Source organism: Crocuta crocuta, unplaced genomic scaffold (assembly GCF_008692635.1).
Source record: "Crocuta crocuta isolate KB4526 unplaced genomic scaffold, BGI_CrCroc_1.0 scaffold346, whole genome shotgun sequence".
Classification (NCBI taxonomy): Eukaryota; Metazoa; Chordata; class Mammalia; order Carnivora; family Hyaenidae; genus Crocuta; species Crocuta crocuta.
In genome coordinates this window covers 2,322,003-2,340,907 of record NW_027527957.1, presented here as the reverse complement: position 1 = coordinate 2,340,907, position 18,905 = coordinate 2,322,003, and the positions used below count along the sequence as shown (strand labels likewise).

The window sequence follows — 18,905 nt, the reverse complement described above, 5'->3', positions numbered from 1 at the left end:
TTCCAAAAATCAGAGTGACCTATTTAGCCAAATTAGAAAAATATTAATCAATCTACTTGGCTTTTGATAATCTACCAATCAAGACAATCAGTATTATTGGTGACACTGTCATTCCACTCACACCTGGAGAGACTGTCTCCCCAAATGAGAACAATTAGGGGAAAAAAAACTTTGCTAAGAACAAAGTACATCTTTGAAAGATATATGTTTTAAAAAAAGATATAAAATGCCATTTCTGAAGTCTTTCATGTTATTTTTCTCATAAATTTCATATGTGTGGATATATGTATAAATATCAGTGTCTTAATTCATTGCTTTTGTTCATTCCAAATATAAATTACTGGGATAAATGCCGAAAGACTGTAAAATTGCACTATACATTCATAACATTAGCATGTGTTGCTAATTAACATTTTCATTGTTGGAGAACCCTTAAGTCTGTAGAGTGAAGTAGATAGTCTATATCTGAAATTTTTTTAAATTTTTTTTTCAGTGTTTTATTTATTTCTAGGAGAGAGAGACAGCATGAGCAGGGGAGGGTCAGAGAGAGAGGGAGACACAGAATCTGAAACAGGCTCCAGGCTCTGAGCTGGCTGTCAGCACAGAGCCCGATGCGGGGCTCGAACCCACGAACCGCGAGATGGTGACCCAAGCGAAAGTCGGACGCTTAACCAACTGAGCCACCCAGGCGCCCCTATATCTGAATTTTTGCTGAGGACTACAATAAACGTAATTATTCATTTCAAAGAGAGAAATTAATTATACGACTCTATCACACTAGTAATGCATACATTTGCAATACACATCCATTTTTCTCATTTTTTCTATCAGATATATAAAGAGAGAGCCATTTCACCTTTTCCAAGTTTGACCCCTCCCAGTAGAGAGAAAGCAAAAGTTGAAAGTGAGACGCTGTGACTCTATGTTGAGTAATTCCAATAATTCACTTGTGACAGGTTACTGATGGTGTTCATTTCTGTACTTCCTACCAACTCAGTTGTTATTAAAGTGAACAGGAGAAAGATTATTATTAGTTCTTATAAGACTCAGCAAAACAGGCAAAACCTAAGGAAGAGAATACGTTTATGAACTTTCTGAAGAGTCTGTTACCTCTTGGATATAAATGACTATCATTAGGTCACTTAGGAGACCTTTTCACCTAAATACTAAACACTCTGAACAACTGATCTTTTACTCATGGAATGGAGTAGACAGTAGAATGCCAGTCTCATTTTGGTGCAAAGAAAGTAACAGAAAGAAGTAACAGAATACATAAACAAAATTTAAAAATATATTTACTGAGTGAATATAAATCTAGGACCAAGAGGTAGAAAACACAAGGATACAGGCTGATAAGAGATGAGAAAGAGTGTTTTCACAACTAGAGATTCTAAAAGGAAAGAGACTGCCCCAGGAAACAGTGTGTCCAAGGAAGACAGATGCTAATATGTGCGGATGCTCCAAGGGTCTTCAAAGATCAGACTGGAAAGTGGCCAAGATGATCTGTGAGTCTATGAAGCCAGTTTTCCCAGTGCTATAATAATTACTGGAAAGGGTAAGGTAAAAAGGAGTATGTTTTTCCCCCCTCTAAATAAATACGGAAAGCAAAACTACTAAATGTTATTTTACTTTAACTATCTTGTTTGTAAAGCATATTTGTCTCCATGTTTAAATTTCAAATGTCTATGGAGATACTTGGGGATACGTATGTGAAACTAAATGTGAAATCTAGAGGTTTCAGGACGTCACTGCTTAGATCCAAGTTCAATTGCCTTCTTTGATTGTGTCTACACTTAATGATGTACTGCAGAGGTAAGTTACAGTTCCTGCCATCTGTGGGCACATAAACTCATAGTTCTGAACCTGAACAGGGCATCCAGCAATGCTTTTTCTACCTTGCTATGCTTAGCACTGCCAGCTTAGCAAAATGACATGAGACACTCAGTTAAGTTGGAATTTGAGATAAACAATGGGTACTTTTTTGGTATATGTGTGTCCCAATGAGAAATTATTCATTGTTATTAGAAATTCAAATTTCACTGATGTATGACTTTGCAGGCAACCCCCTTGCTCTACAAGGCCATCAAAAAGAAATTTATAATCTGTAAATCTACATTTGTCCCTGTGTCTGTCATTTCCTCCTTTACTTCTATTGCAAAGAAAATCATATCTATTTTCCTTGCCATGGCAATTCTTTTATTTTGGGTTTTGGATTCCATCCTTCTCTATCTTCCCTGTGAGGCTTTAACAAATAAATAGTCTGATCAATTTTCTTCACTGTCAACTTCTCTTCCTCTCTCTGAGCTCTTAGTTTCTCTAACTTAAAAACAAAGAGAGGCCCCTGAATTCACCTTTCTCCCTATTTATTACATTCTCTCTTTCCTTTATACAGTCCTAGGTTTTCATCTGCCTCTTTGGCCATTCTCTTCCTTCTCTCTGTTGGCTTCTTTTCTTCTTTCAGGTCCATTCAGTGCTGCTATCCCCCAGGGTTCTTCATGCGATCATCTCCTCAGTTTACAGATTTTCCATGGAAGATCTTGACAATTACTACCTATATGCTCAAGACTTCCTACTCTTCATGAAAAGTTGCAAAACCTTTTCTGAACTTTCCTGGATATCTCTCTTTGGACAGTTGTCTTGTGCCTCAAACTATTATGTATAAAACTGAACTTATCTTTTTTTAAACCTGACTCTCAAGCAGTGTGTTCTCTCAGTAGGAAAGGATGCTATCATATACCTGGTCTTCTAAATCAGAAACTTGAGATCAGATACATATGTAAGTTATCATCAAATCCTGTTTGATTGACTTTCAAAATATTTTAAAAATCCATCTACTTCTTTTTGTTCTCACAGCCACCACCAGCGCTTCCCTGGGTCATACTTATGTCTCTCTAATTGGTTTTCTTTCTCTTCAGCCTTGCCCTCTCCAGCCTATTTTCCAAAAGCAGCATGAGTGATCTTCTAGAACACTAAGGTGACAGTGTCATTCTTTTCCTTAAAGGTCTACAGAAATTTACCCTTGTCATTAAAATACAGTCCAAACTCCTATCAGTGGTTGATAAAGAACTCCATGGTTGGCTGCCCTTCCCCTCCTCACTGCTAGGCCACATTGAAATCCTTTTAGGCTCTATCTCACTCATCTCTGGGTGGTCCCATATGCCATATCCTTCTCCTAGAACAGGTTATCTCTTCTCTTAACTTACTCTCTGTTGGAATTATTCTTAATTATTACTTTCTCAGGGAAACCTGCTTTGTTCTATTAGATGTAATGTGTTCTCTTAGCTTCATTCATGGATTTTTTTTTTCACATTTGCCTGTTTAATTACTTGTTTTACCAACTGGAATATAAGTTGATAGGGGATGGGACCATTACTATATTTTCCACTGTATTTCCAGCTTCTAGAACGTTGCTTTGCAGAGTAAATCCCCAATAAATAGTTGTTTACTGTGTGAGTGAATGAATCAATGAGTACACAGATATGTTGGCAGGGATAAAAACAGTCCATGTTAAGCCCAATTCTCTTAGGAGCTCAGGCCTATTATTAAAAAATGATCTAAATGAATCTTATAAACTCTAATGCTTTGTCAAGAAGCACTGACTGTGATGCTCTCAGAAAATAGTTTTCTGCTATGAACATTCTGAGTTTTAAAAATGTTCTCTTTCCATTTTCCCACACCTGCTTTAAAAGTATTGCAAATTGTGGGGCACCTGGGTGGCTTAGTCCGTTAAGCGTCCGACTTCAGCTCAGGTCATGATCTCACGGTTGGTGGGTTCGAGCCCTGCGTTGGGCTCTGTGCTGACTGCCAGCTCAGAGCCTGGAGCCTGTTTCAGATTCTGTATCTCCCTCTCTCCCTGACTCTCCCCTGCTCATGCTCTCTCTCTCAGAAATAAATAAAACATTAAAAAAATTTTAAAAAGTATTGCCAGTGGCAAGAATTAAACAAGTCAAAAATCGGCTAATTTTTACCATTTTCTCATTTTTGTAAAAAAATTTTCATAAAGATGGGGTGCCTGGGTGGCTCAGTTGGTTAAGTGTTTGACTCTTGGTTTTGGCGCAGGTCATGATCTCCTGGTTCATGAGTTTGAGCCCTGCATCAGGCTGCATGCTGACAGTGCAGGGTTTGCTTGGGATTCTCTCTTTCTCTTTCTCTCTGCCCCTTCCCTGTTCACTATCTCTCAAAATTAATAAACTTCAAAACACTTTCTTCTAAAAGAAAAAATGAGAATATGCATAATGAAGCCTATGGCAAAACATTATAAACTATACCTTCAAGCTCATCATCTAACCAACACTAGACTAGAACGTTAGGAAAAGTTATTTATTTTGGGGCTCTTCCTTTTTTAAAGAAGACATTGATGGGACTAAATATATCTTATTTGTTTTACTTTGTAGCACCCAATTCCCATTGTTCCCCATGGTTGAATCTCCTCTTTTAGCATTCACTGATTTTGAAGTCATTCTGAGGATTCTGTTTGGGCAGTTGTTAAATGCCAGAATTATCCTGAGTATTGTGGAGAGCATGAAATAGATACAAGACATAATTCTTATTCAAGAAGCTTAGTATATAAAAAAAAGAGAACTATTAGAAAATAAAGGAATATGAGGGTGCCTGGGTGGATCGGTTGTTTAAGCATGCAACTCTTGATTTTGGCTCAGGTCATGATCTCACAGGTCACGAGTTCAAACCCCATGTGTGTTGGGCTCTGCACTGACAGCACGGAGCCTGCTTGGGGTTCTGTCTCTCTTCTCTTTCCCTCTCCCAACACGTGTGCATTCTCTCTCTCTCAAAACAAGCAAGCAAGCAAACAAACAAACAGTAAAAAAATATATATATAAAAGAAGGGAATACTAAATTAAGTGCTACTGACTACAAAAGGTTGTGGGAATTTGAAGAAAGAAAAGATCACTGTTGACCAGAATAGTTTGGGAAAGCCTCATGGAGTGGATAAAAATGAGATGAATATTGAAGCACATCTAAATATGGGCATTTGGAGAGGAAGAGAAAGACACCGTGAAGGGGGAGAGCTGCACTGGATCGTATTTGAATGCTACTGTCTTGTTTTTTTCCTGCTTATAATTCTCTTTCCTCTTTTTCTGGTACTGACGCTGTTCTTTTTGTTACTGAATGTCTCTCCCCCAATTCATCAGGGTCTGGAGGGGTTGTCATTTAAATCCAAGCTTCCCACTGAAGGACTTGGTCCAAGCATAAGGCCCAGTGCCCCTGGTGACCGTGATTAGCCCAAGGATGTGACCTTGAGCAGGCTACTTCTATTCTATCCCTGGGATTTCACATGTCACTGCTTGAAGAGAACACTTCTCTTTTCTGTTAAGTCAAGGCTGGTAAGATTTAAGCTGAAAGCTCTCTCTGCCCACACTGTTTCATCCCTCTGCTATCTAGAGGAAGCTTGCCTGTAGTTGGAGAAAATGAGAACAACGCACAGAGAAGAGAGAAGCACACTGAGTGTCTACAGTCCCTGCAGTCATCTGTAAATCTGGATTTCCTATGTCTGTGGCTAATACATCCCCTTCTTGTTTAAACTCATTTGAATTGGTTTCAGTCAATTTTAATCTGGCAGAAGAGTCCTGACCAAAGCAGGTAGCAGGCTAAAGAATGAATGTGGAGAAAGAACGCAAGTGTAGAGAAGAGTCAAAAGGGGATATTAGTATTGAGAAAGAAGGCACAGATCAAAAGCAATCTTGGGAGAAACAAGTGATGGGTTTTGGTTAGAGAGTGGATATAGCCAAAGCAGAAGAAAAACAGTCAAAAACTGGAAATTCAGGGTATGTGTGAATGCACTGATATGATGGGGTAGCTGCAATGAGGAAGTGGGTTTGAGGAGACACAATAGACAAACCATGACATCTGAGTTCCTGGTAAAGTTGGGACTTTGTCAGTCCACGGTTTTAGTAAGAGGACCAGCACTTACTGGTATGACAGTGTAAAAACTACAAGAAAGTCATCTATTTTTGATTTGTGTCAGCATTCAATAGAATAGGGTAGAAAACTGTAATTATGCTTCCCAAATTCATCCTTTCAATTTCTCTTTTCCCACTTAAGGCCCAAGAGAAATATAGCTTAGAGCAGTGGTTCTGAAAATGTGGCCCCTTAGATCACTGTATTTGTATCGCTTCGAAACATTTCAGAAATGCAAGTTCGTAGACATGATCCCAGAGAAGGGAATCAGAAACTCCTGGGAGTGGATCCAAAAATCTGTGTTTCAAAAGCCTTGTGGTCTATGCTCATGTCCACTAAGGTTTGAGGACTGCTGGTGTAGTTGTTTTCTCTGTACGCTGGTTCCATAGCAGGTGAGGTAAACTACCACCTGGTGCTATGATTTCACATTGTAAGAATAATTCCCTTAGCAACATTCATTTTCCCTAAATCTATTCATTCAGAAACTATATGCTGAATCTATTCTATCTGCCAGGCATGTTCCAGGTACCGTGGACACTGGAACAAATCTGAAACGGCCAATCTCAAAAATACCTACATGTTAGGAATTAAAAATTATGCCATGGAAGTGACTCCCGGGGGGCTTAGTATTGCTTAGAGAATCACGAAGGTGTCCCTAAAGGAATTACATTTCAACTATAAAGGACTGATTAGGATTTAGTCTGGTGAAGGGCAGAAGGGGTGCTGTGAAGACGTTCTAAGCCCTGAAAGGGACAGGCCTAGGCACTTACAGGGAACTGAAGACAGACCATCAGGAAGAGGTGTTCATTAACGATGGGTGTTCCAGCTGGAGAGGCAGATCTGATGGCTAGATCATGCAGGGACTTGTAAATCCTATTACAAAAATCTGAACTTGCCACTGAGGGCAATTAAGAGGCCATGGGAAAGCCTTAAATATGGGCTAACATGCTCTAATCTGTTTTAAAAACTTTCTTTTTATATGAAAAAGGCAAAGCCTTTCTCCCTACACAGCTATGGGTGTGATAGCATGATGACTCACATTCCCTGTAAGCTGTAATTGGCTAACAGAGATACTTTCTCTGAATAAGGCTTTGATGAGGGTGGGAAAGAGGCTAGGGCGTCTACATGGGGACCAAATGCCAGGAACAGAAAAGGAGGAAGGGTTTAGGAGCTTCTTCTGCTTTGTGGTTGTGGCCGAGGCTGGTTCTGCCCATGCGTGTCTGAAGCAGCAAGAGTGCAAATTCACAGGCAATTGCTGCTTCTCTCCCTTGCACAGCGGACCCCGGTGCTCAGGCTGTGTCTGTCTGGAGTCGCTTTTCCTGTGTATGAGCTCATTTAGAGATTTCATTCACTTCCCAGACATCACGGTTACAGCCTGAGAATGATACCCGAATCTATATGTCCTCCCTGGCCTTGAGAAGATTTTCATTTTTAGTATCTTTGTGCTATTGCCCTGTGCTAATACATCACGTTAGTGATAGCTGCAAATATGCGAGTGTTTAGTGATGATCTGTGTGTAGTTCACTAATGCTTGAAAAATTATACAGAATCAGCTGGGACTGCTCTCCTGCCTTTCGCTGACATGTCTCATATTGTCTGGATAGCTGACCCTGCAATGTCATGGCAACCACAAGCAGCCTGCCTGTAACTGAACTCATTCGGTCTTTCCCAAACCAGCTTGCCTCTGACCTCTTCTGCCTTGGTCAGTAACGTCAGCATTTACTGTCTCCCAAGTCCCAAGGTTTGGAGTCATCCCCCACTCCTTTCTCTTATGCTCTCACCAAGTCCAAGCACCAAGATTCTTTCCATTCATCCAGTGGAAAGCTAGTATGCCATCTGTCCTTCCCCTTCATTACTCTTGATCATCCTAATCCTACTTACCTCAAAGTAGGATACTTCTACCCTATTACAACCTGTTCTCCTAAATCTAGGTTCCTTTCCCAATGCATCCCCCAGGACACCGGGACTACTCTGTATGTTTTTCTTCATCAGGCCTATTTATTTAGCAAAGGTTGTTCCGTATTATTTTCTGCAGTGAAATTTGTTTTTCTTAAAGGGATATTATGTCAAACCCCATTACATACAAGAGATAATCACAAAGCTTCTCTGATTGAAGACAGGCTAAGGGGAGCATAATCTCCTTGATCTGTTCTCAGTTTTCGAGGCAGCCTCTTTGGTACCAAAAGGCTTCGAGGCAGTTTGAGAACAAAGATGTGCAGAACACCGTTAAACTCTTTGGAACATATGCGTGTTTTCTCTACAAAGTTTTTTTTTTTTCTTGTTTGTTTTAGTTGTTATCTATCTGTGTAAACTTTCCAACCTAGTTATATAAATTCACACAAAATTCTTCAGTGCAGTGTCATTCCCTCATCTCTGTCTGGGCTCATGGTATTTCCCCGGCCCTGAATGCCCGGAATGCCCATCTGTGCATCTCTGCCAATCCAATTCTACCTTTCTTGGTCCCAATCCCACCTCTTATGGGCTTTCCAGATTGTTCCAGCTCTCAGCAATTTTTCTTTCTTCAAATTTCTGCAGTATTCTTTTTTCTTTTTTTTAATTCACCCTGTACTTTCTTGAATTTGCATCTTTTCACGTATGTGTTCAATTCTCCCACTGGAGAACAGGCCACTGAAGGAAGAATCAAGACTTTTGTTGCATTTTGCCCTCAGCATCTAGTATAATATGCAGCCCTAGTATTTGCTTAGTGGGTATATTTTGATGATAACCCACAGCAAGAAATAATAACTATAGGCCCATCAATCTCACTTTCATTAATAGAAGTCTAAGTTAAATATCCTGTCTTTGAAAATGTTCCTCCAGAGCAGTGCTTTTAAGTTAGGAGAACCAGCCACTATGACTTTAATTGCAAGCATTACTTTTTTCTCCAATTACCATTAAGCCTACAACTAGCTTCTTTAACTGACTTTCATTAAATGATGTTGGAACTGGATTCAGGGAATGACAACAGATGGTTGTAAGTGGGGAGTTCTTAGTTTAGACTAGAAATAGTGTTTTATTCCATCCTCCAACATTTTAGCAAAGTCTCATGTAAATCATATTCAAAGGATTATAAGAAACTTACATCAATATATAAATCAAACGGTGTCACTTCTCTTAAATCTCTGAGCATGTTTTACATGGCCCTCTCCACCTCTCCTCCCTCCTCTGCACCACCCATCCCCCTCCCTCACCACACCCCCACCACAGGAACCCACTTTCAGTTCTCTGGATTGCTAAACTCCTTCCCAACTCCTGGCTTCGTGTAGTGCCACCTTCTGCCTGGATGATCTTCTCCGTTTCTTTCCTTGATCAATTGCTGTCATCCTTTGAGCCTCAGTCTGTTTGTCACCTCCTTAAAAGAGGTTTCCTCTGATCTTGCAGAATAGGTAGAGCTTCCTCCCTTGTTATGTCATATTCCTTATCACTATTGTAATTATATGTCAACTGTGAAATTGTTGTGTTCCTGTGCTTCCCATTAGACTGTAAGCTCTAAGATGTCAGAGACTGTACAAGTACTGTAGTATTTTTAATGCCTAGAATTGATGCATCACAGATGCTTGTATGAATCCATGAATGAACATTTTATGAATATCTTTATAAAACTTGCAGAGAAACAAACTATTATAGTATTATTTACATCCAGAGCTTAGTTTCCCTTGTCCTGTCTGGAATGGACATGGGCAGCATTTTCTGGGTCATGTGATTCACATGAAACACACACGCACACATGTTTTCTAAAGCAACTTTGACTTTCATAAAATGAGCCCAAACAATCAAGCATTATGCAACAAAACTCCATTTGCTCCCAAACAGAATCTAACCAATTTAAATGACTGGATATAATGTGAAAACGTAAGACTTTCTGTTTTGTTTAAAATGATCTGATTTGTGCATACCAGCATGGATATTCATATAATTCTTATTTGCATTAAGTTATTCTGAAAATGTACATGGATGGATAAAAAGTGGAAGAAAGGAGTCTCAGAGCTATGAAATGTCTACATGTTGAAACCTTTTAGTACATGATTATCACTAAAGTTAATGTGTTCTCCTTCCCTGAAGGCTCCAGCAACCCCACTGATGTGTCCGTGACCTGTTTCTGTGTCCTTTCAGTCTTGAATTACCCTGCTGAGTCAGACAATTGGAGAACAAATTAGCACCAACTGCAGAGGAGATTTTTCTGGTACAAAAATCTGACCTTAAAAAACCCAAGCCTTAAATATCTTTCTGTCAGGATGCTAACAGCTCACCAAATTTGCATTAAAGGACCTAACGTTTCATACACTCTCACTCCTATTGACTCTGCTCGTCTGTCTTAAATAGAATGGGTACCAGACCCAACTGTTTGTCAATCCATTTGACAAGATCAGTCATTACCCAATGAAGGGAAGTAAAGGGGAAATCTAATTCTACTCTAGAAGGGCTTTCAAAGCCCTGGATACTTCCATATTCCTCTTCTCACACACACCTTTTCTTGTTTTATTACCTTATATTCAATCAGACAGATAGTAGCCTCAATAAATGTTATGTTTTGAGGGTAGGTGTCAAACACACACCTAACTCCCAGTGGGAAGAGACGCATGTGGGAGGCATTAGGTCTTTCTCTACAGTGACTGACCTGCATATTTTTAAATGATCAGACCCGTCATGGTAGGCGGCAGGCAGCTTCTGCACAGAGTTATTCACCTGGAACCCAGCAGCATCCACAGACTTGCTGCCTTCTGCTACTGCCAATACTTCAGGGCTAGAATCTGCTTCTGAAAGTCCTTTCTTGATGGTTTCATACTGCCCAAGACTGTGCAAGAGCTGCGGGTCCCTGTGATGGTGTCTGCCTTTGCTTTCCTCGTGCTTCCTTGAGGATCTCATAAGCTCAATGGATCCTGTTGGCAGGGAAAGACTGCATTCCTGGTACCTTGTGCCTTTTCCTCTGCAGAGATGTAAAGAGCAACTCTCACATTCAGTCGGCACTTGTTGCTTTTTACCTTTGGATTCCAAATCTACCAGATCCATTCCATTGGGAGCAGAAGACCCATCCAAGTTTCCACATGGTTTGTTACCATTTCTCCTTCTTCTTCGGGACAGTCGGAATTTAACTTGGGCTCTTCTTTTTGCCTGAATCCAGTGAGTCTCATCTGTGGAAGAGGAATCTGAAGAATCTGTGTAAAGCTCACTCCATCTGGGGCTTGTGATCTGGAGGTGAAAATCATTTCTTCTCCCTTTTATTTGTTCTTCTGCATGCTCATATCTCTCAGAGGCCCTCCTCCTCCTCCTAGGCCTCTGCTTTACTGATTTCTTACCAGACTCCTTCCTAGCAGGGCTGAGCACCACAACAGGGGTGCATTGCTCAAATGCATCTTCTGACATGTCATGCAAGATGGCAGATCTAGACAAAGCAGCAGGCAAAGGATGGGAGATGGGAATGGAGAGGAAAGCCATGGGAAGACAGAGGGAGAGAGAGAGAGAATGATGAAAATGATAGCATGGACCAGAAGTTGGTAAATAAAGATTAAATGAAGGAAATGAACTGAAGGGGGAAAAAATTAAACCAGTATAAATTGTCCATGGACAACGCAAGGCAGAAGCAAGAGCCACACAGTCTCAGAACACAGGAGAAGAATACACAACATTGGTCTAAAATATATTTAAATAGGATCATTTGCTGAGCACTTACCTGCAGATGTCCTGAGTGGATGGACAGACAGACAACCTTGACTGGCTCCTGGGAGCTGTCCCTGTCGTTGGACTGCTTGCCTGGAGAAACAAGTTAGATAATTTGGCATCTTGGTTAAGGTAATACATGGTCGATATCTTGCTTTTTTTCCACATATTTAAAAAATTACAGCAAACGTGGCTGCCGGTCATGTTGCTCATAACGCAGCTCACAACACATAGGAAGTTAGAGGGTTCGTTTTGCAAAAGTAAAACTCATTTGAGGAACTTGGAACAGCTGAGATGCTGTACCACTTTGCTGTTGCTTCATTTATGAGAGAGGAAGACGATTCCACAAGTTTCTGTTCTATTTACTGTAAACATTTGAACGGGATGGCTCAATTTGCCTTGGAAGCAATGGCTAACACTTGAATATCCTATCATACAAAGGACATAAATGCTATTGTGTGACCAAGATGATACCAATCTGGGAAACCAAAATAGTCAAAAAGCCATTAGACTGCTAGATACTGTCTGGAATTACCATGAAGTCACATCAAGTCCCCATGAGATAATGTATTTGAAAACAGTTTGTAATATTTAAAAGCCTAGTGTTGTTACTATTATTATTTCATCACTGAAACGAATAAAATCTATCCATCACACCATTATTGACCTTTTGTATCTTTTATCCCTGTGACCATATTGAACCTGAGGGTAACAGAGCCTGAAAAAATTCAGATTGTTAGCTCAAAGTTGAGCACATTCCGCCACACTCTTACCTTTGAAGCACAGCATTTTCTTAACTAAATTTGACGTCTTTAATTTGTATTTAATACAGATGGTGATGCTCAATCAAAAGGTAGAAGGAATTGAAAATTTGCTGTGTGCCAGGCATTGTGCTGTGGCTTTATTAAACTGTCTCCTAAATCTTTATTATAATCTCACCAGTGGGAGATAATAACAACTAACACTTTTCAGTGAATACTATGTTCTAAATAATTTTAGAACAATCACTGTTCTATGTAATTGTCATGTGTCCATTAATTAATACGCATAAGAAGTGAATGTATTAGATGCTGTAATCATTTCCATGTTATCGATAAGGACACTGAGAAATTGGTGCTGCTTCATACAATTAGGTGCTAGGGCAGAGGTTTGGGATGAGAAATCTTGTTCTCACATTTGTTCTCTTACCCACCTTGTAACACACTTCTCCTTTATACAGGAGGAAACTAGGGGAGGAGGCCTAGGTCCAAATTTAGACCAGTATGACTGCACAGATGAAATACAGTTTTTACATCAAGAAATAACAGTTAAGCTACAAAGATTAACCCTAATTTTCAAAGTGGCTCTAAGAATTCCCATATTAGAGATAGATATTTGTGGGGTGCAGAGAAAGATAAACTAATTCTAAAACTCAAAATTGAACTCAATAACTTTCAAGAGGAGGCACAATACTGCCCTCTGCTCCTCCTGCCCCCTCACCTGCCCCCAAGATGTCAACACCCCAATCCCTGGGATTTGTGATTATGTTTCCTTACATGACAAGAGGGACTTTGCAGATATGATTAAGTTAAGGGTAGTGAGATGGGGACGTCATCCTGGATTATCTTGATGGGCTCAATGCAAACACAAGGGTCCCTATGAGAGGGTGCCAACAGAGTTAGGGGCGGAGACAGAAGATGGAAGGATGGGAGCAGAGGTCAGAGAGGAAGGAAGATGCTACACTTCTGATCTTTGAGGATGGAGGGAGGGGGCCCTGACCAAGGATGCAAGTGGCTTCCAGAAGCTGGGAAAGGCCAGAAAATGGGCTCTTCCCAAGATCCTTCAGAAGATGCAGCCCTACTGACACTTCACTTTTAGCTCAGTGAGACCTGTGTTTGACTTCCCACCTCCAAACCCATAAGACAATAGACTTGTGCTGTTTTAATTCAACAAGGTTATGGTAATTTGTCACAGTAGTCATAGGAAACTATGGAGAAACAATAGGAGATGAGACTTGAGCCAATCTTAAAGGCAAGCAGGAGTTATGAAAGAAGAGATAAAAAATATTCTAGTAGAGGAAACAGGAAGCCCAGAGGGAAGGATGGTGTTCTCAGCACGCTCCCACAGACTGATTAACATCTGTACACTTCTGGCCTATAATTTTCAGAGGCTCCCCTATCAATCCATGAACACTGTATTTTTAAAATATTTGAATGTCATCTTTGAACACCAGTCCGCGTTTGATTATGTTCCTCTAGATTTGTATCAAAACTCATTCTTTAAATAAATTTTTAATCCAGATTAAGGTCATTTCTGCATCCACAGAACAGGTACATAGTCTATTTTCATAAAATATAAGCATTCCTGGACTCTATGCAGTAAAGAGTAAGTTTTGTTAGATTGTGGACCACTTATCCTACACATATCCACTGAGATTAGTAGTAAGTTCTGCATACAGCAGTCGCTGAATAAAGTGAAGTTTACTACTCATTCTCTTTAAAAGAAGCAATGCAGCCCAAAAGTAACCTCAAATCACTGATGACATTGTAAAAGTGAACAAAAAAATATGTTGAGCGTCATAATGGATATCCATGGCTACTTAATGATGTGTTGAAATTGGTTCTATGAATCTGTACATGGAAAAGATGTTGAGACAAATAATCATAATAGACAAATTTTATAATCTCACGTGTCTGAGCAAATGTATGTTCTGCAATGAGAATGTGATTTGTCAATGAATAATAACAGGGAATAGTAAAAAACATGCAGCTTCCCTCTGGAGAGTTTGTGGTCCACCATGACACAGAATCGAATAGCACTTATGTCTATAACTCCTATGTATTTTAAAGGAAACAGAAATCATCATTAATGTCCATCAAGAATCTTCAAATAGCTCATATCCATTATTAGTTTATACATGTTCAGTTTGGTGGTGGGGCAGAGGCTGTCATGTCAGCTACTGTAGCTGACGCTGTTAATGTCCACTCTGTCCTTTGGGCCTTCCTCTGAGTTCACTTGTACACAGACTGATTTCCACCTGAGTGCCTATGCCTCTTGGGTTCTATGCTCTGGGTCTTTGTTACCAGGTTCACTTCCTTGCCTGCGCACAGGCACAACCTGGAAGTGTAGGATAAGCTAAAACCTTTGGGGATATCTCTTGGACTGAAGTCAGTGGATGAATGCCAGAGATTTCTCAGTCTCTCAAAAGGACTGCTATAAAGTGACTTTCAGGGGGCACCTGGGGGGCTCAGTTTGTTAAGCGTCCAACTTCGGCTCAGGTCATGATCTCATGGTTCGTGGGTTCAAGCCCCGCGTTGGGCTCTGTGCTGACAGCTCAGAGCCTGGAGACTCTTTTGGATTCTGTGCCTCCCTCTCTCTCTGACCCTCCCCTGCTCACGCTGTCTCTCTCTCTCTCTCTCTCTCAGAAATAAATAAAAACATTAAAAAAATTTAAAGTGATCTTCAAAAGATCCCAAGCTGGATTAAAGCCCATTGACCCTAGCTCACCCACAAACCCCTTTACTGACATTTCCCCTTTCTGTCTTTCTTTTCCCAAACCTATATTGCTCCCCGGTATCACTCCTAGAAAAACTACCTGCACCCAACTAAGACAGCGGAATCTAACTGACCAGCTGATTGATATAAAATTAACGCCAGCTTGTGTCACATTAGGTTTATTTGTTTATAAACATGAATTAATAAGGGTCTATTGTAATAGCTACTATAGTGAGTTCTGGGAATAAAGAAAAGATAACATCCTGAAGGGGTTTCTTGTTTAGTGGAAAAGAGATTCAAATGAACAGGCAATTTTAGTATAGTCTAGTATATCTTGATAGTCTAGTAACAGGAATTCTGATGAAGGAAGGGCACCTAATACAGAATGGAGCAGAGATTTAATACAGAATGGAGCAGAGATTTAAAGTAAGTGTCCCCTAGGACACTTGAACATCTGAACATCTGAACAAGAAAAAGTGAAGGTACCAAGTGTTATAATGACTGGGGGAGGGTGTCGAGTGAGATAAGAAGTGATACAAATCAGGATAAAGGAACAGAGGTCCTATATGTCACATTGAGATGCTTGGATTGTATCCTCAAATGAATGTATGTCATTGACAGATATTCAGCAACAAATGGAAATGATTAAATGTGGATACTAGAAAACTACTTAGGATTCAATATATCCAGGATGCAGCAGGGATTGAAAAGGGATAGTTTAAAATAAAAATAAAACTGAAAATATGAGAAGGAAATACAACTAAGTATGTTTATAATATTGTGGAAGGGAATCCCTTTCTTAGGATGACATGAAATGAAAAGTGAACATAGGAAAAGACAGGTAAGCATGCTAATTAAAAAAATAAAAACTTCTAATTTACAAAAAAAGAAACACATGCACTCACACACCAACATTACCCCAGACAAAACTCAAAGCCATAAATAATGCCATGTTTCATAACACATATGATAGCCCAACAGCTAATTCCTTAGTAGGTGGGGATTTTGTTTACAACTTAAAGGAAAAAGAAAGGAAAATTGGTAGATCTTTGGAAAAAAAAACTGAGTAAAACACACAGACAGGTAATTCACAAGGCCTCGAGGAACTGCACTTGGTTTTTGGTCACATGTAAAAAGCTGCCCAATCTCAATAAGCAAACAAATGCAAATTCAGTTAACAATGGCACTTACTTTCATTTACTAGATCAGCACATTTAAAAAAGATTAATAACAGCCAGTGTAGTCAAGGTGGGGGAAACTAAGCATTGCCTTATATTGTTGAGGTAACTGTAAATCCGCACAACTTATTTGGAGGGCAATTTGGTAAACTTCATTAAAGTAGAAAATGTCTATGATATTCAAGTCAGAAATTCTACTCAGGAATCAATTTTATTAAAACACCTGCAAAACTGCCCAAAGATATGTTCATTATAATAAGAATGTTCATTACAGTATTGTTTATAATAGCAAGAAATTGGCAATCACCTAAATGTTCAGTTGCTAACATGGAGATACAAAAGCCATATTAAGAAATGAGATCTACCATGAGTGCACACAAAGTAACACACACGTATGTGTAGGATATATTTTTAAGTGAAAAGTCAAGCTTCAAAACTATATGTAGTATGGTCTCATTTGGGTAAATAATACTTTCATGATGTGTGCTATCATATGAATAGCAGTGATTATCTTTGTGAGATAGGATTATGAGAAAGTTTTAGTTTTCAGGCTATATATTTTATAAGTAAAATTTTAATTTTAATAAAAGGAAAATACTAGTGATGATGTCATGAATGACAACTATTAATATTGAAAATTAGTAATGGTGTTTCCCCCCTAATATTTATTTACTAATTATTTATTTGTTTAAAATTTATTTATTTATTTTGAGACAGAGACAGTGGAGGAGGGGTAGAGAGAGAGAATCCCAAGGAGGCTCTGTGCTGTCAATGTCAGTGTAAAGCCCAACGTGGGGCTCGAACCCACGAACCATGAGATCATGACCTGAGTTGAAATCAACAGTTGGAAGCTTTACTGACTGAGCCACCCAGGTGCCCCTCCTCTAATATTAAAAATTTTATTTTAATGTTTATTATTATTATTATTATTATTGAGATGGAGAGAGACAGAGTGTGAGCAGAAGAGGGTTAAAGGGAGAGACAGCAAGAGAGAGAGACAGAATCTGAAGCAGGCTCCAGGCTCTGAGTAGTTAGCACAGAGCCTGACTCAGGGCCCAAACCCACAAACCATGAGATCATGTCCAGAGCTTAAGTCAGAGGCTCAACTGACTGAGCCACCCAGGGGGCATCCCTCCTCTAATAGTTAAGTGATGAAGTCTTTGCTTATTTAGCCTCTTTGAATTTTACTTCCATTCTTCAATTACATGTACTCAACATGATATCTACATTAAAGAATTGTTATGAGGATAACATGAAATCATTGATCAGATAACTGTGGAATATATAAGAGTTGTAATCTGTCACTAATCATGAAAATATTAGAATTCTTTTTATTCACTCCCAGCAAATCATATTTTTTCCCCACAACTGGATGCAATGGCATCCCCTCATTCGGAGACAAAAAAACGTAACAGTCTTAGGTCAGCGATTCTCAATCCTGGCTAAAAATTAGAATCACTGGGGACGTCTAAAAAAAAAAAAAACCTCCAACTGGGCCTAATTCCAGAAACTTTGAGGAGTGGGACCCAGGGGACAGGACCTTACCGTCACTATTTTTAAAAGCTGCCCCAGTGACTCAAAGTGCATCTAAAGTTAAGAACCACTGTCTTAGGTCAAAGGGGACATGATTCGACTTCTAATTTCATATTTTCAGGGTTTTTTTTTTCCTGAAATATTCTTTATTTTTTTTGAGAGAGACAAAAGTGTTTCTAAATTCTCAAATCTTACTTTTATACATCTAGAAGAGATCTTGGACTTCTGGATTTAGTTTTACTACAACCTACAGTGTATGAAGATAAAGGGTATCACTTAAATATGTATTTTACAGGAAGAATAATTACTCTCGGCTCAGTACTACCTGCCGCCGAAGAACAGAAGAGAGAGAGAAGAGAGAAGGATGACATTCCACTGTCCTCCTTCCTTATTGATCCACCCTGAGTGGAACAAGGTTTGGGGAGAGGACGTGGGGGCGGGGCAGGGGCTATGCAAGACTCACTGGGATATGCTTGTGGGAAAACCAAGAGCATGATGCTTGTCCTTCCTTTCCCTGGAAAGACTGTAACGTCTTTCAGATCAGCTTTTCAGTGGGTAAGGGAAGTGCCTACTACAGTGCCTGTGTGGTAGGGGAAAAGTGACAGAAGCAGATGGACCTGTGCCAGCTTTCCGATTCCTCCAGACTAGGGTAGACTGAGGAAATCCAGGTGTCGCCTTGTGCTTTCATGAATGCTTGAAAGATAGCTGAGATTTCTAGCCTGCGGAAGTAAGCAAGGTCACGAGAGTTAAAGTCAATGTGACTTTGTAACAGGGGGCCACAGAAAAGACTATCAGGCAAAGGCCTGACAATGACAGTAAAAACCCAAATGGGTTGGAAGATCAGCCCTGCTTGATTGTAACAAAGAGTCAGTCACCAGATCTTCATGCCTTAGCAATAAGTCTGGTAAAAACCTGCAGAACAGAACTTTAAAGAGAGGTCCCTGCCCTAGTACATACTGAAAATTGAAGGGGTAATGGGATGAAACCTTGAAAGACTGGATGTGATTCAATTTTGAACTGGTAGAGACAGATTTTTTTTTTTGAAAAAAAATCAGATATTTTTCATACCAGCTGTAAAGAACACTCAAGAGGAAGATAAAGGGAAGGAGTTTAGTTTGAGAAAGTCACACATTTCCCCACCCCCAC

General features: G+C 39.7%; 1 protein-coding gene across 2 annotated transcripts in view; it reads right to left on the bottom strand.

The window, feature by feature from the left end:
* Window positions 1–18,905, bottom strand: part of MARCHF1 (membrane associated ring-CH-type finger 1) — a 553,625-nt gene that overhangs the window by 77,001 nt on the left and 457,719 nt on the right. Inside the window, exons 7-8 of one of the 2 annotated variants that reach the window (XM_077752739.1) lie at window positions 11,588–11,667; window positions 10,535–11,299 (exon numbers count right to left, since the gene is read on the bottom strand). In XM_077752739.1, the coding sequence (XP_077608865.1) occupies window positions 10,535–11,299; window positions 11,588–11,667 (845 nt within the window). The remainder of the gene's footprint in view (window positions 1–10,534; window positions 11,300–11,587; window positions 11,668–18,905) is intronic. The other variant, XM_077752740.1, reaches the window with a different exon arrangement.